This window comes from Cygnus olor, chromosome 2, assembly GCF_009769625.2.
Source record: "Cygnus olor isolate bCygOlo1 chromosome 2, bCygOlo1.pri.v2, whole genome shotgun sequence".
In the NCBI taxonomy this organism is placed as follows: domain Eukaryota; kingdom Metazoa; phylum Chordata; class Aves; order Anseriformes; family Anatidae; genus Cygnus; species Cygnus olor.
The window spans coordinates 54,220,499-54,246,812 of NC_049170.1; the positions used below are offsets into that span (position 1 = coordinate 54,220,499).

Genomic DNA, 26,314 nt, shown 5'->3' on the forward strand with positions numbered 1-26,314 from the left:
AGTCAGGTTTGGATTGTCTCGGTGCACGCCTGGCTTGCCAAGCGAGGGGTTTGCCTGCAGACAGCACTTCGCATGCTGGCCCCGCTCTCCTTCCCCAGTGCTGGCCAGGCCTGCGTGGCATGGCGCATGGGCTTCCCGCTTGCCCAGGCTGTGCCAGGTGGGCAAGTGGGGCAGCTGCACCAGGGGCCGTGGGTGCCCCTACCCGGGGTGCCCCTACCCGGGGTGCCTGTGCCTGCTCCTCCGTGATGCTGCACCGCTGCCATTTCCTCGCAGGCGCTGCGCCGCCGCCGGGAGACACCTCTGCCTTTCCCTCTCCCTCCATTTTCACACTCCACCCACTTTTTGCTTTCTTTCTCCATCTCTGTCACCGTCTCTCCCTCTGGACCTGTCTTTATTTGGCACTCCCGGAAGCCGCTGGGCATTTCTCTCGCTGCCTGCCCGGGCAGCTGATGTGCCTGACTGACACCGGCTCCCGCTGAGGACGAGGAGGAGGAGGAGAAGGAGGAGGAGAAGAAGGAGGAGGAGGAGGAGGAGGAGGAGGAGGGAGAGCAGCGGCGAGGAGAGGCGAGGCGAGACGAGGCGAGGGAGGGGGGAGCGAGTGGCCGGCCACGGATTGTCATTGCAGAGAGGAGGGGGAAAAAAAAAAAAAGAGAGAGAGAGAGAGAGAGAGAGAGGCTGCACGGGTCATCAAAACAGGTAATTGAAGAGCAGGGAGGGGCGGGATGCGGGGAGCAGCCCGGCCCCCCCCGGGGGCTCTGGGTGCGCTCCCGGCGCGGAGGGGCCGGGCGGCGGCGGACATTTTGTGGGGCGAGGAGGGGACGCCCCGGGGCTGCGGCCGGGCTCGGGGCTGGGGCAGCGCCCTCGGCCCCCGCGGGAGAGGCCTCGGCGGTGCCTCCGGCTCGGGCCCGAGCAGGCACAGCGAAGTAATGGCAGGGCGACAAAACGCCAAGGCAAACGGCAATGCCGCTCCGGGGCTGTGCCCAGACCCCTTGGTCTTTGGGCAGCCTTGGGGGGCTCCCTGAGGGGTGCGGGTGGCGACCCCTCAGCCCCCAACCCGAGCCCCGAGCTCGCTGTCAGGTTGGCGAAACGCCCCTCTGCTCGTTCGTGTAGACTCGGCTGTGTTAAGTGATGCCGGTCTTGAACTCCCCTCGTCAGCGTAAGATGATCTAATTTTGGTTGAGGCAGCTGGCGAGCTGGGCTCCGAAGTGCTTGCTCCTTGCACGCCTAAAGCCGGAGGTGTGTGTTGGAGGTGGCGAGGGAGTTAGACCGCTGAGGAGCGCCCAGGCTTAGCTCTGAGGAAAGCACGGAGTTAAACAGCATCTTAGGGAGAAAGATCCGAAGAAATAATATATATACACTTATATTCATATATATGTGTGTATAAGGGATTCTGCAAATACAGAAGGACGTTCTGGGGGAGCAGGAGGAAGACAGAAATGAAGAATTGTGAAGCTGAGATGCTGCATTTTGCAATAAGTTGACGTTTGAAAGGAGTACTCCCCCAGAGGCTCAGCCAGCACAAAGCCAAGAAGAACTTGTCGTGACCCCACCTAAAAATGTAAAATCTGTCTTTTGCTTTGTGGATTGCTAGTGGTCTGTATCTTAGCATTACGGGATCAACAGTGATGATTTTCATCATGCAAAACTCAGATTTCATAATGAGTAGGGGCAATCTTAAAAACAAAGACCATCTGGGAAAAAAACGTGTCTTTATATGCATTACTGAAGTGTGGTTATTATCAAATGATGGAAAACATTTTCAGGGAAAAAAAAATCCTACATAGAGGCCAGTCCATTGGGAAATAATTTGAAGGAGTCTGTTTTTCAGAGGAGCAGGGTGGGATCAATACTTCAGATTTTAATTATTTTTTTCTCAGTCTGACAAATGTGGCAATGGTTGATGGACTATTGTGTTTCATTGTTCTGTGAAACAGCAGTCAGAAAACTAGGCCTACTTCAGAAATGTAACTTTAAAAATTATATAGAATAGGAAAAGCTGTAGATAGAATGAGTTGAAACTCAATACAGTATTCTCAGAGCTGCCCTTTTAAGACTTTACTGATAGTTAGCTTTCCCAATTTTATGCAAAATTAATCCTATAATTTCCTTTTAATTGCTTACTATGCAAATGATTATAAACTGTCTTCTGATTCTATACATTTTCAAAACAAGGATTTCATAACACTGATTGATTCTATTTTGAGCAAGTCTGCACAAGAAGAAAAGCATACCTTCTGTAGCAAAGCCTGTTACATTGAATGATAGGACCTTTTAGGTCTTGGTCATAACAAAAATGTTAGTCTTCAGAATATTCTTATGATTCCTCTGCTTCTTCCCCCTCAAACGAATGCTGCTGAGATGTGGAAGGTGGAGAGGCACAACTCCAAATGTAATGAATAAAATATGTTTTCTCAATTAAATAAAAATAAAGAGGATGTGCATTATTTACTATTACAGTAGAGCAAATGTATGACATGTTTTCATTATTCTTTATCACCTATGGCGCTTGCCTCAGTGGAAAAAAGTGATTCCTTATATACCATAAAGAGGTATGTCAAGATATATATAATCTTAGCAAGAGTACTAAGATTACATATATTGAGAAAACTCTGTATCATTAGATTTTCTAATCTCAGTGTATAATCTATGTTAGCCATTTAAAATACCAAGGGGAGCCTAAACTAGAAAAAAACACACTATAGAATTAATGTTCCCATAGTACTAAAATTCATGGGAATTGGAATTAGCAGGTAGTAGAAAAAGAAGTACGGTGCAGCAAGGAGGGCTGGAAGCAGAAGAGTTGTGTTCAGCTCCCAGCCTTGACTTCCAACATTACCTGGAGCAAGTCACACAATCTTTTCATGTTCCCATCTGTAGCCTGTCAGGGACAGTAACATTGTGAGAGGTTTGAACATTAGAGAGGAAAATGGCAAACAACCGAGTATCTTTAAAAATATTCCTTGTTGTCCTGCATGTGTTTTAACATTGTGTGCAACAGCAGCAAACTCAATAGTTGCAGTTGCTATCTTCTAGAGCATCTGACTTGATGAAGGAGAAAATTCTTTATTATCATGCTTATTGGGCAAAAACAAACAAATGCCTCCAATAAATCAGGTATAAATCACTTCAGTTATTCAGACAGCTGTTTTATTATGAACTGGTTAAAAGATTTTGCTTGATTAAGCACTCTCAAAATATATAAAAAATAATAATTCGTTTCTCAAAAATTTTAAGTATGTCTTTTGAAATAGGGAGAGCAATTGGGAAATCATCATCAGTGTCATTTTCGTGAGGTATACAGAAAGCTCCAGTTGCTCTCATATTCTTGAAAAATGAGTAATTTTGGCAGATGCGGTTTACTGACTCTCCAAATAAGAAATGCTCTGAACTTGAAAGGCTCAAATATTCTTGGAGAGTGTCACTGTTAGAACTATGTCAGAATATCAACACCTTCACTAAGCAGTGTACATTGAAATGACAAAACCACACATGAGCACAACTGCATCTATGGCAGAGATTCTGTTGATTCAGCTAGTTCAGCAAGGGAATGATGTTTTTTTTTTTTTTGTTTTTTGTTTTTAAACCCCTCTTAACTTTTGTCAACATGATAGCAAGACTTTATGGCATACATATGGCCTTAGTCCATGTTCTTAGTATTGTTGTCTTTATTTCACCTGTGTAGGTTCAGGTATGCTACGTCAAACCTCAGGGTATTTTTATTACCAAAAAAGGTCCCATTGAAACTTGCTGTGTCTGACCCACGTGTTTCAGAGAAGAACACAGTAGAGAAATGGCTTGTAAAATCCAAAACACCGGTAGCACTATGCTGGGAATCAAAGGCTTTTTTTTTTTTTTTTGGTGTATATTAAGAGAACAGGTAAATGATCAAGTCCCTAATTGCATAGTGTCTTATTTTTCCAGGAAGAAGTGCTCAGATACTGTGCATTAAAGTTATATTTTCTATTATTTTAAATAATTAATTACTTTCTGGAAGGAATGCAGAGAATGATTTACATTTCTATGTGTAACCTGTCATTGTTTACAGAGAAGAAATAGTTGAATAACTCAGCTAACAGCTTTGGGTCCTCTAAAGCAACCAGCACAGAAGAGGCTAACATAAGCATCTAAGATGGGCCCAATTTGATCTTTCTGGGCTTCAGGATACCTTACACTAAACAGGAGGGATAAATAGCTGAATGTCTCGACTCTTGTAAGTGAGCAAGGTTGCATGGACCTTATACTTAGGGCCTCTCAGTAGTAACCAGGTTAGAGCAGGAAATAGAAAGGTCTTTTTTAGTAGCAGGTGGCCCATTTCATCCTCAATCAGAAGCAAAGGCACAATCCATTGTGTTGCTAACAGTATTGCAGAATCAGTGGCCTGAATTTTAGAATGGGAGATGGGCCAAGGCCTTGAGTTTTTGCGATCAGTGAAGATCACAGATGAAGCCACAGCAGTTGCAGAGCTGGAGTATGCAGATGGCACAAAGTTTGCTTCAGCCCTCAGGGCTGCTGCCATGCTGGAAGAAGGGCCACAGGTTGCAGGCTGAGCAGGGAGCCATGAGACCATCAGACACGGAGTCCTGAGATCATAATTGCAGCAGGACATTCTGGTAGGAACAAGAACAGTAGCTAACTTGGCTGAAATTAAGCCCACCTATTCTGACATCTGACAGATGTCCACTGACATTTCAAAGTGTAGTACTCTTTGTTGCTGTTGTTTCATTTCATGTGATTGTTTGCATCAGAGTGACTTCCTTTGCACGGCCAGAGGAATGTTTCCTCTGACTTTCGAATTCAAACTGAGATACGCTCAAGTAATGGATGTGTTCCAGAGTTGTCTTGTCACACCTACTCTTGCAGGTTTAAATGAGAAATACCTGCATGGGTAGAAGGGATTATCCTTCAACATTGATGGTGAAGAAAATTCCTGATAATCAGAAAGTCAGAAGTTCGGGCTTTGGAGCAATATGGATCTGCATGCGAACTAGGATGTGGTGGTGTTCTGGAAGGCCAAGCCGCCAGCAGACCAAACTGTTACTAACCCTGGCACTGAATAACTCAGCAGTCTCATCTTTTCTGAAAAAAAAAATATCATAATTTGTGTTTTTAGAGTTTGAAACACTGTCTGTTTACTTTTAACTTTCTGCATTCACTTTTCTCCTGCCACATCTCAGAAGTACTGCACCACAATGTAAGGTTTTGCACTTTGTGGAGTTTTACCCTTTTGGGCAGTGCAAATTCAATTTGGTTGGAACCATAGCGTGAAGAATCTTACTGTTCAGTTATTATGAACTGAACTGAAGCACTTTAATAAAATCAATGCCTGCACACAGTGTTTTCTCAGTTCAGCAAAGCAGTCTGCTTACATACAGTAATTGGACTTGTGACAGGTAATTAAATGGCTTATAAGGTCTTTAGGATGCTTGATTACATGAAAAGCACTGTGCTAATACATAGTAAATGAGGTGGCTAAGAACACTGTGTATCTGTTGATTGGAGAGACAAAAAATTACACTTCATTGGAGGGAAAGAAGAAAATAAAGACAAGACAAAGGACTATGAGCAGTGGTAACATAAAAAGGGAGCATAAAAAGAATAGGAGAATGTACTTAGAAACTGGGTTGCCTTGGTTATTTTAAGTCAATCATGCTTACACAGACTGTCAAGTCTTGACTGCTTCAGTATATCATTAAATAATGTATTTGTTCTTTGTGATCACAAAATTGGTAAGACAGACAGAATTATTCAGCAAGGGATGGGAGCTCTTCACAGAACTTACATATAATTAGAAGTGAACTGATATTCCAGGAGGTACTAAACACATACATGAACACATGACATATTTTAAAGAATTTATATTAAATTATCAGAGGCCTAACCACAGTCCATGCTATTATTACATTGACTTGTAAGCACACAGCTTGACATGTGCAATTGCTCACCCATAATTATGGGACTAAAATGGGTTGTGATAAGAAATCTAAAATACGTCAACAGTCTTAGGGGTACTTGTCAAAATAGGGATTGTTTTACAAAGCAGTTCTGTAATATTTTTAAAATAGTGGGATACAAAAATGCCTCCATTCCTCTCCTGCCTGTTTATTTTTGTAGACAACAGCTTGATCACTGTGAGAGAGGGAAGCAGGGGAAGAGCCAGAATATAAGCAGAAAAGTATGTTTTGTGGTACCAATAGCATAAAGCCAGACAAAGGAAAAGCTTAGTTGGAAGAGGTACAGAATGAACCTGCTTTTTCCTCCTCTACACAAAAATCTTTTTTGCTAACAAAAAATAATCCTTTAAAAACACAAAGGGTATGCTAAAGACAGAAGTCTACAGACAAGGTGATTTAGGTAGCACACTTTTGCACATCGCAACAGAGGACTCATTTCTAGTGTATTAATGGTTTTAACATGCACATTGAGCTACAGACAGAAGTGTTTTATGATGAGTATGCTAGAGCCTGCCAAGACTTCAAACCAATTTATCAGTCAAAATGGCATAACCAACAACAAAAGGCAGACGTCACCCATTTTTGTCTGCTCTTCCAGCTATAATACTTGTCCATTTTAACCAAAAAACAAAAGTTTTCAAAATTCTAAGAACCATTACATATACGATAGTATATCTTTTACTGGGAAAAATAAGAGAAATTCAACCAATACTTGAGAGCATTCCAAAGGAGCTTGTAGCAGATCTAGAGACAAAACAAGAAAAAAAGGTCACCAAAAGCTCTAATTTGTCCCCTGAATCATTCTCCTCATGCAGGCCTTTTCTGAGAGGTCTTCTGGTTTAATACAATTTGACATCACTTTGACAAGCCTCTGTTTACATTCCTCCCATACAGCTAATGGGAAACAAAACACAAGCCATACAAGGTAATGTTTCTGTCTGTCTACCAACACACTTTCTTCTAACCAATACTCCCTTGCTCTGCAGTCTCCACCCAAAATCATTTATGGTAGTAACCCAAATAGCTTCAGCAGCACCTCGCTGGCCACTCAGCTGATAACAGGCTGTGTCTGAGTTCCTCCTGGTAATGAGCAGCCCCTGAGATGCCAAGCCAGTAGGTTTTCATCATTTGGACTAGCATGAGGTGCAGCAGGAATTTGGCTCCGATGCCCCAGGTAGCAAAAAAACTGCGTGCTTAACTCAGCTTGGAGCTGGTACACACATTTGAATGACAGTGCAGGAAAGCTAGCCAGCTGTGCCTCAAACTGCCTATTATTTATTTATTTATTATTATTTTTTTTCAGAAATAAAGTGCTGTAAGATGCTTTTGTTATCTGAGGGATGTTCAGGAATGTGTATGCATTTCCCCTCCCTTGAAACATATTGTACAGAAAAACTCAGAGGAGACAGCACTTTGGATCTATAACATATTCACAACTGCCTTCAAGATAGTACCAGCTGGCAGTCAGGGGTTTTGTATATTTTGTTTATTGTATATCTCAGTAGCAATTTGTTAAGACTATGAGAGAAAGCACAGGTACGGGCTGCTGTACTTTCAAGAATAAGATTGTGTTTGTCCAAGCAGTGTAGGAATGTTAGATACAATAAAAATACCAAATTGCCGCCTGTATAGGCAACTGTCCTTTTTTGGAATAGAGAAGAAAAGCAAAATCTAACCTGTAGCATCTCAGATGATGAGAATGAGTCACGTCAGGCTTCATTTTTCAGATGCCAAGTGGATTTGAAAGGACTGGTTCTAAGAAAGAAAAAAAAAAACAAATAAATGAACAAATCACTTCTTTTTCTTCTAAATTGAAAGAATATTAGGAATAAAAACAAACAACGAAATCTCATACTATCTTTTGATGATGTTTGTCAGAATATCATACTTTACAGGGTGGCACCATTCCTATGTTCAAACCTGTCATTTTTACATGCCTGACAAGTCATCATCTCTTTTGTTTATTTTCTCCCTTATGCTACTACACCGTTTTTCCCTTTGGGCTCATTACAGCTTGTATCTTCTTGACATAGAGCAATATGGTCTTCTACTGTAAGTTACATACAATGATAACAAGCATAATACCTGTATGTTTTGGCTTCCAGTTTGTCTGCTATTTGGGATGAATGTGTCAGGCAATTTAGTCTACTGACTAGTTTTTTCCTTTTCCCTTGATAATCTTTAAGACAGATGCCAAACTAGGGAGAAAAACAGTGCTGTTCTCCCAGGGCCTGTCTATAAAATGTCTGCTTTTTGGCCTTCATTGTGCCCCTCCTCACTTTTGGGGGGGAAGAAATGACAGGTGGCTGTATTGTCACATGCCTTTAGCACCCCCAAAAAAGATACCACCAACAGTAAACTGGGCATTTCTATGGATCCTCTATTTTTTGTGTTCAAGAGACAGTTAGCAATGACAACATTTAAATAATTGTCATTAGATGTGATTTAACACCTTTCCTAGCTCTTAGTCGACCTTATTTTCAGTGAAGAACATTGTGCTTCTCCACTAAGGATCCAGGATCACACTGGAGTTGAAGCACTGTTGTTCTTAACTCCTTACAGGTAGTCAGCATCAACTGTAGGGAAAGGTATATGATTAACCTTGATAATCCACATCAAGATCAAAGCTTTAACTAAAATCCTGGTGGAAACAAAATAGAGAATCTGTCCTGATGTAAAAAATGTGCTTTATGGGAGTGGGGGCATCCCACAGATGTATTTACATCCTCTTTACTTTTTATTAACATGCAAAGATTTTATTTGGCACTGTAAATAGACCGGTCTTACTATTTATTTATAATATAAGCTCTGATGCTACATCACACAGACAGTATCTTCACAAGAGTCAAGCTGTACCACTTGTGTTCTGACTCCTTTTGAGCTGTGGGTTTGTAGTATCGGTTTCACCACGCACGGTGGAGTGTGGAATGGTAACTAACAAGAGGGACTCTGAATACAGGCCAAGAAAATGCTGAAGGCTGTCCTAATATGAGTCAGATACGTGAATCCCTAAGTATGGGCAAAGATGTCAATGTTTATACTGAGAATGGCTCAAGAGATTTGTCATGCTATTGCTCAGTGGAGTCTTTACTTCAGATCAGTAACATTAATGTCAGTCTTGTTTGTAAGAAACCTAGCTGACTGATGGTAAAGCAAAGTGTAAATGTAGGGTTATTGGATGTATGACCAATTTACTCTTGAAGTGTTATATACAGTAATGGCAAAAGTATACTTTATTCCTACACAGGATAACTGTATGTATCCTGCACACATGTATATGCGTATAGATACAAATACCACATAGTCATGAATTGAGTCTACAAGTAGGCAGAAAAAAAGATGGGTTCAGTGTAAACATAACAACGGAGGAGTTCTTAAGGGTAACATTTCTCATAAAAACAAGGAAAAACCTGGCAGCCCTGATTTTTTGGTATAAATGGTTCTGACTTCTGTCTAAAGAGACTAGAACAATATACCATTCTGTAATTGTCTCGCTGGTGATATCTGATTTTAGAAGAACAACATTGTAGTTTTACAGCTTATGGGAACTGAGTAAAGCTGTGAAGAATACAGTGAACAAAAGTCTATTTTGCAGTTGGAGAGTATTGGATAAAAATGTCCACAGGGTTATTAAGTCAGGTCATTCTCTTGAGCTTCTGACACCATAACCCATATTTTTAGCATCTTACAGAGGGCACTTTCTTGGGTAGAGCATTACAAGTGTGATCCATCGCTGTTTGTTTGTAAGATTAGTCCAAGTGCATGTAGTCAAGTCAGAGTTGGATCCTTCGACAGGCAAAATCAGGCTGAAGAGGCAAAAAAGGAACAGCTCTTCCAAAGAAGTTGTGTACATGTCATCAATGGAACTTTTAGGGCAGATGGAAGCTAATATAGTTACCAACAGTCTATGTCTTCAAGTAAAGACAAACAGGAAACATACTGGAAATATACTTTAAAATACTAATGAAAAGAATTGACTGCTAGTATGCTTCATTAGACCAGCCTGACTTTAGACTGCTTTAAAACTTTTTAAATAAAACTTTAAGTTTAAAAACTTTAATAACTTTTAAAACAGGCATGTTTTTAAGCCTTTACAAAGTAGGATACAATGTGAAAAGAATATGCCTATAATACTTTTGAGGAATAAGAGTGCTTTGTTTTAAGAAAAGGTTTAATAGTCTCAGGAAAGCTTACACATTTTGGAAGCTCTCTTGATACCTTCATATCACTCCTGCCAAGATACTTGCAACCTTACAAAAAGTTTTTTTTTTTAGAGAATTCATTGATTTTTCAAAAAGAACAGTGTACATTTTCAATATAAGCAGAAGAGACCCCCCTCTGAATTTTGGACAGTGTTTATACGCAAACTGTTTAATGTCATCCCCCTTTGGGGGTTTGCTATTTTATTTAATGTAAATAGAAAAAAAAGCATAAACTCCAGACAAAACTTTCTCATGAGAATGGTTCTCCTGAGACTTTCTCATTGTAAAATCTTCTGTTTCGCTCCTAGGTCAAACTCACCCCCCCTTATATTTATAGGGTAAAGTCTGAAGGTCCCACCTTGTTTGACAGAGGGCATGACTCACTGAGAGAGCTCTGCATGTGTTTCCACAATCCTAGTAGCTTCTCTCACACTTAAATTTTCAAAATAAAAAGGATTATTTTTATTCTTTAGGATTATTAATACTGATTTGGAAATCAAAAGCCCTCTTTTTATATTACCCTACTTTTAATAATAACATTTAGATTTTCTCCCCAGGGTAAGGGGACACTGTAGCAGCGTTGCTTGCTTTGGTTGCTAGTGCTGCACAGCATTGCACAGGTTATTGCAATCCAGTATTACCCTTGGCTGTCTCAAGAATACCATCACTTTTAACAGGCTGTTCATTAGCAGCTGATGCATTTACACGTATATTCCAGGCTTGCCTAACCTTTCTGACTCTACAAGCCACACACCGATGTCCTGTGCCTGACAGCCACAGGGCAGGGACCACAGAGCCGCTACTTGCCAGCTTCCCCTGGCTGGGGATGCAGATTCCCCCATGGTCCCCACTTCCACACCACCCTAGCGCTGGGCAGGGGATACAAGCCTTCATGTGGGAGCTCTGCTTGAGCTGCCCACGAGGATCATGTTCATCAGGGTCACCACCAGCCCCCTTCCTGTACATCACTCAGCAGAATGAAACACAACCTTAAGTGAGGAACATGGATGTTCAGCTCGTTATATGAAATGACGGGGGGGGGGGGGGTTAAACATAGCTTTCTCTTAGCTTATGTAACTGTTTCTCAGTCTGTAGTGTATAGAGCGCTGTGTTCCCTGAGACATTGGCCGGTGTTCAAAAGTGTCAGTGCCTACACTTCCTCGCATGTAAGAAAACCGATAATCACACTGTGGGGCAATGAAATGATATGTGAGTTGTTCAAAATTTAGCCACGTTTGTATTTCATTTTACATCAAGAATTACTGTTGCAGCACTGCATAAGTAGGCCCTGGCTTTTTTTTTTTTTTCTCCCCAAAGGGTAATTAGTGCTCGATTTAAAAAGCTTGAGAAACACTGATTCACATCAGGTACTTTCATAAGGAAAAAAAAAAAAGTGATAGGAAATCACATCAGAAGAACAAACAGAAAACCTTTGTGGCTTCTTGTGTAGTCATTTAATAAAGTGGCTAAATCTTACTACAAAGCATAAAAGACCCAGACAAATTTCAGCACGTACCTTTAGAAAAATCAGGAGGTGTACATTTAAAGTCTGGCTTTCAGTCAAGTATTAAGTCTGTATTTTTGCCTCAGTAAATGGCTGTTGCAAATCACTGTAGGCATAAGTTTCTACCAAATACATTATAAAAACACTGGAGCCATCTCAGTACCTGATTAGAAGTATCCACATATATTTGTCACAAACTGCCCAAATATAGGCTGCCCAGAGCTACACAGCAGTGGTTTGTATCCGCTATTTACAACGAAAACCAAGGGTTGATCATATCCCTTCTTATCACAGAAGCAAGTCCCCCAATGTCAGCTGCTTCCCTGCAACTGTTTATAAGCCAGAGAGACAAAATTTAAAACCCATGAGCTTTGCCATAAAAGTTGATAAAGCCACCAGATGAACAGAACTGTAACATGAAGCATGGGTATTCCTCAAAGGGAACTAACACTGTTTCTGTCCTGAATGATTTTTACAGAATGGCAGAGACTCATGGCTTGATGGAGAGACTGGAGAAGGCAGTGACTCGACTTGAATCGTTATTTTCAGATTCACATAGATCTGGTGGAATGGAGTGCGATGCCATTAATGGTGTCAATGGAAGTAAGTCTGTTTTTTTGAGGTACCACCTCCTTCTGTTGTTAAAAATCAACTTGTAAGAAGAGCAGGTGTTTTTCTTCTAAGCATGATTATAAATTGATATAGCCTAGAAAATGCATGGTTTGTCTTGTCTCTTAAATATACTGTCCATATTTCAAGCTTTATTGCTCTTTCCATTTTAGCATTTATATTGTAGATAACTCACAAGATGAAAATGTCTGCTTGAGCCCAGTTAGCAGAAGAAATGAGACATCCCAAAAATTTCCAGCATAAATATTCCTGAAGTCACCGATATAAACACCGAGTTTATTTTCCAACTCTCTGAATTTCACAGTGCAGACCTGCATCATTCAATTGATTAACATCCTTAATCAGATAGGAGTTTGTTCATAAGCATTTGTTCACCAAGAGCTGCTACACATCCTTGGCCTTACTTTGATCCCTCTTGAGCTGTCCCTTCTCAAGTGGATTTCCCAAGCGCTGCATTGGAGATACATGAAAGAAATGTCTTCATTTATTCACGTCATACCACCAAATCATATTTTTTCACTCCCTAAATTTTTTGTTGTTCCTGCAATTTACAGGCTAAATAACCTTATAAATGTGGCAGTTCTGATGTTGACTGAATAGAGGTACCCTTTCCTTTCTCAAGAGATGCTGTTTGTTTGTGTTTTTTGTTTTTTGTTTTGTTTTGTTTTGTTTTGTTTTTACCCACAGTCCCTGCATATATCCCTTTCTTAACTTCATGTCCTTCGCTTTCCATATTCCTTAGCCCTTCCCTGCCTTCTCCAGAGCAGAGCGCATCCCAGTGTGGGCTCAGCTGCTGTACAGAGCGCTGCAGAACAAGCAGAAAGTGACAGGCATCTTCTTTATTGGCAGAAGCAAGCTACTGTATGTCAGCTGCTTTATCACAACTGTATGCCAACCCTCGCCCAGCAAGACATGTGAGGGACCTTCCCCCAGCTCCGTGTGCCATAGGCCTATGTGCTGGCAGTTGCTGTGGAGCAGCTGACTTAAAGCAGTGTGTTTCTGTGGCAGGAGGGGAGCAGCTTCCAGTAGGCTTCCCAGAGCAGATGAGTTGGCTGGTCAGAGTAAGCTTCAGTAATAAAATGTGTACAGTCTGGAGAAAATCTAGAGAGCTAGTAAACCTTAGCAAACTCATGCAGAAACATGATCCATGTACGAGTTGACAAATAAATCAACCACCAGAGGGAAGCCCACATTTTTTTAAAAACGTAGGCAATCCTATAATGAACCCATTTGGGTGAATCTCTGTACTAATCCAGAGCTCAGAACTGCAGAACCAGGGCTGCTATTACAAAAAGAGATCAACTCAGCATGTCAGGTGCCCTCATGAAAATTACTATATCCTTGCCCTAGCGTAAGAGTTAAATAAGATGAAGAGCTTCACCTACCCCCACCCCCCAGGGAAGCAGAGCCTTAAATCCCCAGCAGATCCTCAGAAGAAACCGACTGATGAATGTTGTAGGAATGAGATTATAAAACACACCCGCTGGGAGAAACAGCAGCAGAAACTGATATGAGCAGCACCACAGAGCACTTCCCAGCCTGTACCATGTCTCCAGGCCGAGCTGGCTCACCTGGGGACTCGGGAACTAGCTGTTGCTGATGCAGGTAGGAAAGATTGCAGCAGTTCTTCAGTTTGGATGATGGATGCACATAGACTGCCACAAACGTAATTCTGTATGCCTGTGTTACTGTGTCTCTGGAGAGGTTCACTCAGTCTCCACAGCAATTGCAGAGCCACCAGTCTTACAGAACAGGTCTCTCTTTCTTTTCCTACTTTAAAACTAACGCTATGCCAAAGAGTGTGACATTTTTTAAGTTTCTAGAGGAAATGGAGGTAAGTTGTTTTCTTCTACCGTGCCCCCTCCCACTAAAAGACCATTCCATAACTGGAAGCATTACAAAAAGCAAGCTTACCTTGTTTATTAACACGTTTTTGGAAACAACAAAATAGTGGGGAGCATGGGAGGAATGTACCTTTACTTGTTTCTTACAATGACAAGATTGCAAACAAATCATTCAATGGCTCTGCACAGCCCACTATAGTAAATTCTCCTGGGAGTTAGCTGTATTGAATAGTAAAAAATAGCACAGTTGCTTTCTAGTTTTGCATAGCACAATTGCCATTTGGTGAACTGCTATTTAGAAGTCTGATCTAAAGGAAAAGGTTACAATGATTCTCTTGGAGACACACACAGATTTTGACAAAGAAGGCAAATGGGCTTTGGAAAGCATCTCCACAACTAAAACCTTTTGTACACTAGGTCATTCGAGGGGTTTACACACAAACACTTAATATGGAAGAAAGCCCAGAAATTCCTCAGAATTAAAGGTGAGTGACATCAAGGGAACAAAAGGAGCCTTGAAATCCCGCCTAGCTGTCTAACTACATTTTTTTTTCACACAGGCCATTGCAAACTCCAATTGCCAAAGCCTTTCTTTTTTCTGTCAAGGAGCCAGATGACTCTTATGAAATAAAGAGGGCTTTCAAGATTATGAATTTGGACACAATTGTCATATAGTGCCAAAAGGTTAAAGCAAACTCTCTGGAGAAAGCCTGGTACCTCTTCAGAGCAGCCTTCAGGCTTCATTAAGGAGGGAGAGAGGCTGGGAAGAATATTAATCTTGGTCTCTCAGATCCTACGGATGCCATAAATTCACACATGCATTGCTCGTGCTGGACCCGGTACAGGTTCTGCGGCATAGACATGAGGATATGTCAGGGAGGAAGGAGTGGGCTGGAAAGCATCCAAAGAAAGATTACTTCTGCCATCTTAAACCTTATCACATAAAGCCATTTAGAAAGCCAGTTACGTAAGAAACTGAGTCTCATCTTAGTCTTCTGATTGTCCACTCAATCAGGAAACTGCCCTGTACACCATACAGAACACAGCATTTTTATTCCTCCATCAGCATATATAGCACATACATAGTGGGATGTGCTAGCTAGAAGAATTGTTTGAGCCTTCTTTCTTCGAGGACAGTTTTGTAAGGTTACACAACAAAGTAAGGAGATTACCACATCTCACTGCATCAATTGACTGTCAGTCGATTCTCGAGGCTCTAGCTTGCTGGCAAGTGAATTACTTATTAATGATTGCCGAACAATACGGAGAGCTGCAGGAATGGGTGGATGGTATAAAAATAGTTGTTCAGTACAGAGCGGATTCTTTTTAGGGGATGGTATTTGTTTTATGTGCAGTAATACAGTTTTGTTATGACAATCACCCTTGTCAGGCCAGTAGGCCTTTGAAGGGCTGAGAAATATTTACTATAGCACCTGTTATTTTAATACAAAAGAGGCTTCTTACTTACAGTTTACAAAGACAATTCCCTTCATGCTCCTAGCCAGGTTATACCAGGAGCAGGTTTTTTTTTTGTTGTTTTGTTTTGTTTTGTTTTTCTTTCTTTCTATAAAAAAAAAAATATTATGCATCATTTTTCACTGATTTTCACTGATTTCACAAATCAGTGAGTAAAGCAGAAATTAAGTTAAAGCAATTTTCCCTGATTCTATGCTATTTCTCCTCCATGTACTACATAGGAAGAATATAGAAGCTCTATACGTTATGTGCTTTTTGAGCCCATTATAATGGAATGCTCTTGTTCTGCAGGCATAGCACCCTATGTCGAAGCATTTGATAGGCTGCTGAATGGAAGTGTTGCTGAGTTTCTCAGGCATAGCAAGATTCTTGAAGGTGATGTGAAGACACATGTGAGTATTACTCAAATTTTCCACCCACATTGTAAATGTACAAGTCTTGGAAACTGCGTGACCAGCCTTCGTTGCTGAGTAGAGGAGAATTTTAACAGCAGTTCCTGAATTATTAGTTCTTGGTAACATGGCCATAACACACTGAGGGCATTTAGTTGCGGAAGGCCTTTGGGATTCATAAGAGGCTGCTCCTCTTCTACAGCACCAAAGGTTGAAGATTATAGCATGCAAAATATATCAATATTCTCAGTTGCAAGCAATTTGATTTGTCCTGTTGGCTGCTGAGGTTCCTTTGCAGGACAGGAACATAGTTAAGAACAAGAGTCAGCAATTGAACAACAAACAATAGGAAGAAATGATGAAATTACTTTGTAACCATGTAATCAGAGCTTTTTTTTTATTTTATTTTTTAAGCCTGCCTTCTGTAAACTTGGTGGTAGAAGGACAAATATGGACTCATTTTACCACAGTTCCCTACAGCTTACCAGTGTAGGTTTCGCCAAAAAAACACCCACAAAAGATACACACAGGGTCAGTTTGAGCAAGGTCTGAAGGAGTGTGAAGCTTTTGATGTTATCTGGTGGATCCCTGCAATCAGACCCATCTCCATGTGTGTTCATAATTCCCCAGTTCCTTGCAGCTGCTGCCCCACATAACAAGCACTGTAGCCAGAAAAGCATGCAGCCCTGCAAGCTGCTGGGATTGAAAGGACAGTGTAAGTACTTTGCAAGACAGCCAAAGCAACCAGTTTGTTGACAGAGCAAGAGCTGTGAACTATCTGAACTGTGTTTTGTCTGTGGTGTTAAAAGTTCTTGTGAGTAGGATAGAGATTCTGAGCAGGTTAGGCCTGAAGAACTAGAAGGAGTAAAGGGACTGGATGGTTCTAGAGGATCCCTGTGTTTTTAAGGAAATGCTGGACATCCATTTTATTTGTAAAATGAAATTATATGTAAAAAGTCTTTTTACATTAACAGCTATTCTGTAAGTTGCTATATATGTACTTAGCTCTTAAAATAAATAAGGGAAAAATTAATAAACTGGGGAAAAAAACCCTGTACACCTAACAGAGCAGAGAACTGGTCCCTGGAAAGGATCTGTTCTAGCTTTGGTCATGAAGTTCATTAAGCACCATTATTTTGCAGCTGATTTCTCAACAGTCTAAAACCGATATACAGAACTAGCCTTAGTACTGCACACCAACACTAAGCAATGAAAAAGTTTGCATTTAACATTGTAAATGACTAAGCCCTTTGTAATTTACAGTATCTATAAATGTTTAAAATCAGTAAATGTATTAATTTGCACATTTGTCACTATTTGACACATATAATTGAGTCCATATAAAATAAGATGTATAATTTATCTGCCACATCTGTGGGTAGTCCCCAGCATATTGTTGATGACAGTGTAATGTAAACCAGTTTACAATAAGGAGTATGTATTAGGACTACAAGATTATACATAAACAACTTTACATAAAGAAACTGGTGATTATGATTGCAGCCTATTAAATATTCTGAAATCTTAGATCCTGAATTTACAGCATGAAGCAGTCTCTGGTTGCCTTATGCTCATACTTATCACTGCAGCAACATCTGTGCTTTACCTTAACAAGTGGAACAAGGAGTATTTTTCTTCTGGGTGTCTTATAGACCATGTGTCTTCAGCATTATACTTGCAGCTGCTGTCTCTGCCACATAATTAGCTGAAGGGAAGGTTGTATTTTATTTCAGAAAACACCTGTTGCCTAGAAAACCTCACATACCTGACCGACCAGAATGGTAATACGAATGAAAGAGAGACTTTATATTATGCTACAGAAATAAGGGATTTAACATGATGTGTTTCATGCTGATTGCTGTAAGGATTGTGCGGTTTGTGTTTCTGATGAAAGGAAGAACACAGTCATAACTAGGATCTGTTGTGTGCCCCACGCCTATTCTTTCAGCATGCTGAAATAGTCTCTTGAAAGGGAACAAAAATAAAAAAGAAAACTAACAGCTAGCTCCTGGCTCCATGCAGCACAGTGGATTTTACAAAGATTAGTTTATCAAAGAAGTGTTCTGCTTAGACTCAGTCTTGAGAGCAACATATTTCTCATTCAAATTACAGTACAATGCTGAAGCTCTGGGGTCAACTGCATTAAAGAAACTAACCACATTTTAAACGACAGATAAAATGGCTAGCCTTTTTACGTAGTCTGTTTAAAACAAATTATCCTAAATGGCTAGGATGAGATCCTTTTTCTGTCCTATCACTGTGGGATAAAAATCTGGTGATTATATGGGTATTTCTGTGGCATACAAAGACCCCTAGAGGCACAGAGTTTATGAAGGACCTGTATGCTGTCCGTGTCATCATGACAGAGCATGTGAAGTCGGAGAATAGTGAGCATGGCCAGGACTGCTGCCAACCAGCTGTCCTTGTCCTGACATACCAGTGCCTCAAAGGCTGTCACCAACTATTAAAGGTTAGAACAGCCCTGAAGCTGATGGACCATGTGCACCAACACTGGACCATTCTTCTCTCAAAGTGAGGGAATTCAAAAGCAGTAAAACATAGACTGCGGGCCTACAGCATAGACAGTTCTCTTATGTCCAGCAGATACAATAGCACTGCCTGATTGCTAGACCACAGAGGTACGAGTCCTATCATTATTTGCCCTGATGCATCCACCACTACAGAAAATGTGCTGAGGGTTATGGAGAACTGCCTGAGGAAGACAGTCTACCTTCAGACTGTGTCCCAGTGAGAACACTTGGCAGGCAGATTTGATGGGCTCTTTGCCATGTCAAAGCAAAGCAAGCAGGATTTCAGAAGAGCAAGAACAGGTTTTTGTGATGTGTTTATGATGAGCGTCTACGCATTGTTTTTGTTTTTGTGGTATCTCAAGTGATGGGATACTTTGGCTCAAGTTTGAACAATGTACCAGATGAGACATAATGATAAGAAGAGAATGTACTAGTTCTACAAGAAAAAGACAGATAACATAAAATTTCCATATTATAATATTTCATGTGTTGTGGAACAGAGAAGAATTACAGCCTTCCTGTCAAACACATGCACTAATACTTGCCTTTTTATTATTGTTTATTTGTAAGAATTCTCTAATCTCCAAACCCCAGCAGTTCAAAGAACAGATTGACTGGGTGATTCAGTTATATTCCCTTTTCTCTCATCCAAGCTATTTAGCTTGGAAAGGAAAACCAGAGAAATACTGACTTCTTTTTCCTCCTCTCTATCATCAAATTCCAGCTGCTGAAATGCAGAGCTCAGACAGACAACCAACTACATTGTGTAGCATAGATTGGAGCGCTCAGGAATACAAAGGCTGTTGGTTAGCTTGTTCCTTACTGGGAGAGAGTTAAGATACAACTCATTTACCTGAACGACCATGCAAACAACATATCAGGGGAGCAGCAAGTTACAGCACGTTATCCCACCTGTAGGGGTTCTCTGTGTGCATGCACACTGATCTGTTACCATTGTGAGCAGAGGAAGAAGCGTTCACACTATAGAAATGTTGTTTGTATGCACATACCCACAAAGGTTTTCTTCTCTTAATCTATTACTCAAAAGCTATGACATTCTCCTCTACTCCTTCCAGGCACAGTCCATGTGAATACAGACAGACATCTGAAGGCAGGAGTTATCTTTAATGAGGTATCTTTTATAAGTTATCTTTATATTCACACTCTGCAAAGTGCAGCTCCAGTTTGGCCCATCAGCAAAGTTAAAAAATCATAGCGTTCTCATTTCTTCCAAAGAGTATTTATTAAACATGGCATAGCTGTATCTTGTGTTTGCTTGTGAAAGATGCTGAAGAATTAGTCAATGACATTCACAGCCCTGAACTTTGAACCAGATGCTCTGTCTGTGATATACAAAAAACAAAACAAAACACTTTTGCACTTCATATTACCTAATCAAAGCACAGACTATCAAACCCATTATTTGACTGATTCCTCATTAACAAGGCAATTTGCTTACAGGGCAACAGAATGCACAAGTGTACTCTCCATGTTGTTCTTTTGTGCCCAGAGGCTGTGTGGTTTTAGGCATTGTGTTGAAAGTTGAATTAGAGCTCAGAGGAGAGGATGATGTCAACATGCCCAAAGAGAAGCTCACTGTCAGGCTGCCTTTGCATTTCTGTGATAGGTATTTTCTGGTGGATGAAATAAACACCAAACCAAGTAGCTACCATAGGACTGGGAAAAACAAAATTAAAAAAAAATGAATAATGACAAATATTTTTTACAGTCTACAAAATAATCAGCTGAAGGAGACTAAACATAGAAAACAGTTCTGCCATCCACCAAAGTGAAAGAAAAAAGAACAACAACAAATAATCAGCAATAAAAAAGCAACCTTGGAAATGTATCAATATTAGTATTGATTTTTAATGATAATTCAGTAATATTTCTCACCTTACATGTCTACAAGATATTTCATAACATCAGCAATGAAGAATGTTCGCTTTATTATGACAAGCAAGCTGGAAATACAATATGCACAGTGTAGGCAAGTGGTTAATCCAGAACAAGTATCATTTTTAGGTGCTTTACAACTTTTGATTGGTCTTTTCCAAGGGATGACTTCACTCCTGGCCTAAGGGTTGGATCTGGCTTTAAAACAAGCGGGATTTATTGGGTCAGGTGCAGTGGCTTGCAGACCTGGTTGCGCTCGTCTAACTCTAAGACACCTGGCTGGCAAGAAAAATGGCTCTTAAGCATGAAGAACCTGGCCATGGCTAGTCTAGACCAACACCCCCTGAAAGAGTGGGAGTTTTTCCATTAATTTTGATGAAAACTGGATCAAGCTGTTTGTTTCTTGATACTGACATTGCACAAAATGCCACTTGCTTTTCCTCTTACTGAAAAAGGCAAGGAAGACACAAAATTCTCACAGACCCTCCTGAAAAATGTGTGATGGTAGCCAGTACTGTGCCTTTAGTAGTGTACTGCTGGCACAAGAAACATGCACCTGTAAATTTAGGGTAGTGGTGGTGGGAATAGATAATGAGAACAGTCCATATGGCATTTCCTCAGTCAGAAGCATAAGAAAGCAGAAACACAAACAGTCAAGGCTGTCAACAGTCTTCATAACCTGTTTTCATGGGGCTTGCTTCTTTGCACAGGGAATAGTTCCTATCTAAATCCAAATATGTTTGTTTCAAAGTAGTGGAGTCGATCAGGGGCAGTTTTTCAGATAAGGCTCTAAAACTGTTGGCCCCTAAAGCAGGGATTATGTCTGTATGTGGTTACCCAGTAAAACAGGAGGTTTTGATTTCAAAAAGAAATCAGAAAAAAAGGATCAGAATGATATGACTGGGAAGCCTTAGATGTGACGGGAACCAAAAGAAAACTCCATCGTGTTTGCCCATGAAAATGTTGGAAGATAACTTGCACATATGAAAAAAAAAACCAAAACCCTGATAGTGAAGGGCTCTTTAATCTCCCATATGGATTCAGAATGATACCCAATGTTCAGACTAGATTTAAGGTGCGTCTTTTACCAATTAATTTAATTAATGATTGGAGCAATTCACCAAGGCATACAATGAATTTTCAGCCATTTTAAGTCTCTAAATAAGAACTGATCATATGCTCTAGCTCATGCTAATTTTGTTAGCCTCTAAAAATCTTTCAGTGAAGCCCTTTATGAGCAAATTTGAACCTACTGACATGAAACCTGTTTTTCTCAGTGGTTTTCCATGGATTCCTTACAAGAAGTCTACAGACCTAGAGGCATAAGTGCCCCACAGGTTGAAAAACACTGCCTCAGCTTAACCCAAAATCATGAGGTGATACAATTACATGACTAAATTAGTTAGCTAAATAACAGGTATGGACCAGCTGCACTAACAGCCACAAACACAGCGTGACTGTGTCTCAGTTAGGGATAATGTGAGACATGGAGTTGGCGGAGATCCCAGGTTCACGAGGAAGTCTTCAGAAGCCTTGGTAAGATAATCAGACTTTTACCTTTCTGTCTGATTCGAAGTGGTCCAGGTTTGCTAGAGCATAGGTGACAGTCATCTTAGCCATTCAACCTCTGAAAAGTGAGGTCTGGACTACTTACAACAGTAATTTCCAGTGAGCCACTGGCAAATGAAACTATCTCGGTCCATCAGGAAAACTAAGACAGAGAAGCTGAGAGACAACATTCCTGCTTTCAATATCAGGACGAATTTCTCATGACTGAAAACTCTTTACTGGTACCAATGCTCACGGTTCTTATTTCTTTTATGAGGAATTATGTTTTTTCAGGTTGGAGCTGTAACACTATTTAAACCCATATCTTTCAAGCTGAAAAATATGGAATTTTTGTTAAACATCTTTTGAGTTTTGAGTACCACACCGTGACACTTATCTCCCATGCTTGATTGATGTCATTTGTTGCTACAGGCTACGAGCGAGTCTTTTATTAATTTTCGGTCCCATTCTTTCCGAAAAGCACATGCACAGTCTTTTCACTTATGCTGCCTCCCCATCCCTGACCTGCTTTTATTTTGTTAGTTGGTGGTTGCAACTGTTTTGAGTGTTTAGAAATGCTGGGATTGGAAACTGAGAAGGCTGTTCATTGTAGTCAGCAAAAAAACAAACAATGAGCTCAGAATCTGGCTCTTCAGTCAGTTTCTAGTAAAAAGGAGTTCAGTGAATAATGAGAATTAAGCCACAAGGGAAAACAATGCACAGTTTGAATGTTGTTTTAAATAAGCTGGGAGTGCTGTCAGGAGTGATGAGGATAAAATGTGGCTAAAGATGTGTATTGCCTCTTTATACAATTTGAATTGCATGATCAATACGGCAAGATTTCTGAATGCTGAAGAGTCCACTGGGAGAAATTAAACCATGTCACTGTCACTGCTCACTTCTGTTAGTCTACTGACACCCATAAATTGAACTATATATTTCTACAATTAATCTGAACTGCAGAACAGTTCAATCTTTGCTATTTTGTCTCATACATTTAACTGTATTTTATTCTAGAGCTCAGAGCTACAATAAAAAGATTGGTTTAGGATCTTGAAGTAGTTCTTCCAGGCTGAAATGTTTATTTTTTTGTTGTTTCAGTACATGTTCTGTTTAAAGAACAACCTTAGGTCAGAGTTGGTTTTCAATCCCATCAACATGCATGTAGATAACTACCTTGCCGTTCAGAGAGGCTGAGGCCCAACCTCCAAGTAAATCTGGCCTTTCGGTATTTAGCACCTTTGAAAAGCAAAGCATGCTCTACGTGGGAAGAAACCTTAAATATTATAGAACTCCTTATGTAGTTCATATATATGAACTTCCTTCCATATTACTACATTTTGGTCTGGGTCTGGGATTCTTCCAAGGCAATACAAGTGGAAGTGCAGTTACAAGGAGACGGATTCTGGCATTTTTAGCCTTTGAAGTGTTTTTAAGGAGCTCTGTGGGACAGCTTGCAGAAAGAGGTGGGTAATAATGTCAGAAGTTGTCCTGAAGTGTGTGAGAGGCAGAACATGCACAACACAATTTCAATATGAGCCTGTTTCTCCAAGCTCTCTCGCTGAAGACAGAATTTCTTAGAAATGGATGAATCTCCAGTCTTTATATGCAGTATTTGTCAGACACAGAAAGTCAAGAAGTAAGGTCCATGATAGAGTGCCCAGTGAACACTGCTAAAAGATTATTTATGAAGTGATGCCTAAACAAGTGCTGTAGCCTTTTTAATTTACAGAGATAAGCATCTGGCGTTCCTAGAACTTTTATTTGTTAAACTGGGGACACGTGAATGCCATCCTAAAGCGTGTTATCATAGCTTTTCAGATATTTCCTCAGCATGTATTTGGACCTCCACTGAGAAGAGCTTGTAAGGCCACTGCTGGGGATGGAGAGGGGGAATGCTTAGCAGCAGACCTCAGTGGCAAAACAGTCCATCAGAGAAATAACTGGGGTTCCTGCAGCCAGTGCAGGCAGAAGCACATTTGTACACATGCCAACAAGACATGCAGATCCCTGAGATCTCTGTGAGACTCCCCTACATCTCTACAGCTTGTGTAATACAGAGAAATAAAATGACAAGTGAGTAACAGTTTAGCCCAAACAGTAACTATCCATCTGTCTTAGGTCATTAGCACTGAAAGATCTTTAAGACCAATATGGCTTGAGCTTCACCAGACGTACGAGCTGTAAGAGCTCTGAGTGTTTTATGTCACAGCCCTGCTTACTGAAAGGTCAAACTAGTGAACCTAGATACAGATGCTACTCCGAAACAACAAATAAATAATGCTGGCTGGTGCCACGCACAGTTACATGACACAGCGTTTCACACACTGGCAGACAGAAACAGCTAGAGAGACCAACGCTGCTCTAACCTTACATTGGTACTGGACCGGCAGTAGCAATGCTGAGAAATTTTAGCAAAAATTCCCTAATATAGACATTGCTATGGAGGCTGAAAAACACTATAAATAAATAAATAAATAAATAAATAAAAACGCAGGACAGCTGATTGGTGGTAGCCAAATGTATCTGTCTGAAAATAGACAATATCTGAGGTGGAGGCTGGGTCCATCAAAATCAATGGCAAATCTCCCACTGACTTCAATTTTTACAACAATTTCAACCCTGTTTTCTATATGGACCAGTAAGAGAAAGGTGGCAGTTTTTTTCTTTCTTCCCTTTTTCTTTTCCAGTATAAAGTGCACTGTTTGGAGAACTGCCACAGGCTCGTCAGCATTTGGCCCAATTTTAAATAAATCTATATCGGCCAATTAGCTGTAGAAAATAAATGCTGTCTCTTCAGCTGGCCTGGATAGTTTCTATGGCAGCCCCATATTTAATCTAAACTCCGTTCTTTTTCCATTTCTTGCCCTTCAAGCCACCAGCCACTTCACCACTTCACTTTGAAGAGGCTGTTGGAAGCAGAACGTAAAGGCAAACTGCTTCTCTTCCTCTGGCAGTACTGTTCCCTTTACAGAAAGATTGGGGTATTTGCTCATAGCAGTGAAGCTCTCTCTGTAGTTGCTATTTGCCATCAGTCATTGTGTCTCTTCTTAGACCTAAAGGACCCAAAATTATTTCTGCAGAAACTATGATTAAAACTCTGGACCACTAAATCCCCATTCTTTTCCCCCATGTCCTGTTTAATATTTTCTTTCAGAATAATGTCAGTAAGTGTATTTCAGAAATCCAAAATGTATACATATCTTCGTTTTGATTTACAAATATCACTTCTAATGTCTGAGGGTATATATATGCAGATGTGTATTATTCTCCAACAACAGAAGTTCAGTGGATTCTGATATTTACGTTATTCTTTTCAGTGCTATGACTGAGGAAATATGTTATTAAATATAATTACCTTAGTCAAATTTAATATTATCAGGTCAATAGGTTAATTTTATTGACTAAATTTCATTAGGAAATCATTGGTCTGTTTCTCTTACTTCTATTTAGTTTTGATTTTTTTTTCCAAAGACTAGATTTACTTGTAACTTGAGATCTGAATGCATGTGCCAGTCTTCCTCTTGTAGTCTGCCAAACTGCTGTCACATAAATAATGTTTGTATTCATTAGTGCTTGGATACCAGAGTGATGGGCAACTTAGACTGAATAAAATGTTTAAAATGCGAAAGAGGCAGATCCTAAGATCATGTCTGCTCTGGAGAACTGAACTTTCCCAAACCAGGCTGGTAGCAGTTGAAGCTTCTGGTTCAGTGCAGCTATGTCAACACAGTCTGAAACGTTGCAAGTTTGGGTGGAATCCATCCTCATGCTGCTTTAAACGGGTTGGAGCATTGTGGCCCTTGGACATCTCTCACAGTCTCTGGCAATTTTTTGAGCAGTGGTTTCTGGGAGATATCAAAACCTAGCATCGTACTGTGACGGAGTAGGTTAAACGTGTTGTCATTAAAAAGATGGTTTCTAGATATGTGTGATTCCTCCATTAACTTCTCTAGGCTTAACTGTAAAGAGGGCTGTCTGTGCTGTGACTGTGATGGGGATGGAGAGGTGACTACTCATTGTAGTCAGTCTGAGATTTCAACAGGAGTGGAACTGGGCTGACATTGAGTACATGTCAAAATTCGTCTCTTCCAACCATATCAACAACCTCAGGCAACTACCAAGCACACCGGAGTTTACTGATAGGGAAACTGAGCAGGAGAATGGCATACCAGATAGCCTTGGCATTCAGGCCCGGTCACAGCCATCTCCTCCAGCCTCTAGCACAAGCTGTTAAAACAAAGTAGTAAATGTTTTGAGGAATTTGCTTCCTTCAGTATGCTCACCTCTGCTGCAGAATCTGTCTGATGATTGCTATATCCATGCACAATCCTAAGAAG

General features: G+C 40.5%; 1 protein-coding gene across 1 annotated transcript in view; it reads left to right on the forward strand.

The window, feature by feature from the left end:
- The first annotated feature begins 297 nt into the window (after window positions 1–297).
- The window catches only part of CAP2 (cyclase associated actin cytoskeleton regulatory protein 2), a 64,837-nt gene continuing 38,820 nt past the window's right edge, over window positions 298–26,314 (forward strand). Inside the window, exons 1-3 of the mRNA XM_040548532.1 lie at window positions 298–696; window positions 12,136–12,260; window positions 15,899–15,999. Coding sequence (XP_040404466.1) covers window positions 12,137–12,260; window positions 15,899–15,999 — 225 coding nt within the window. The 5' untranslated portion in view covers window positions 298–696; window position 12,136. The remainder of the gene's footprint in view (window positions 697–12,135; window positions 12,261–15,898; window positions 16,000–26,314) is intronic.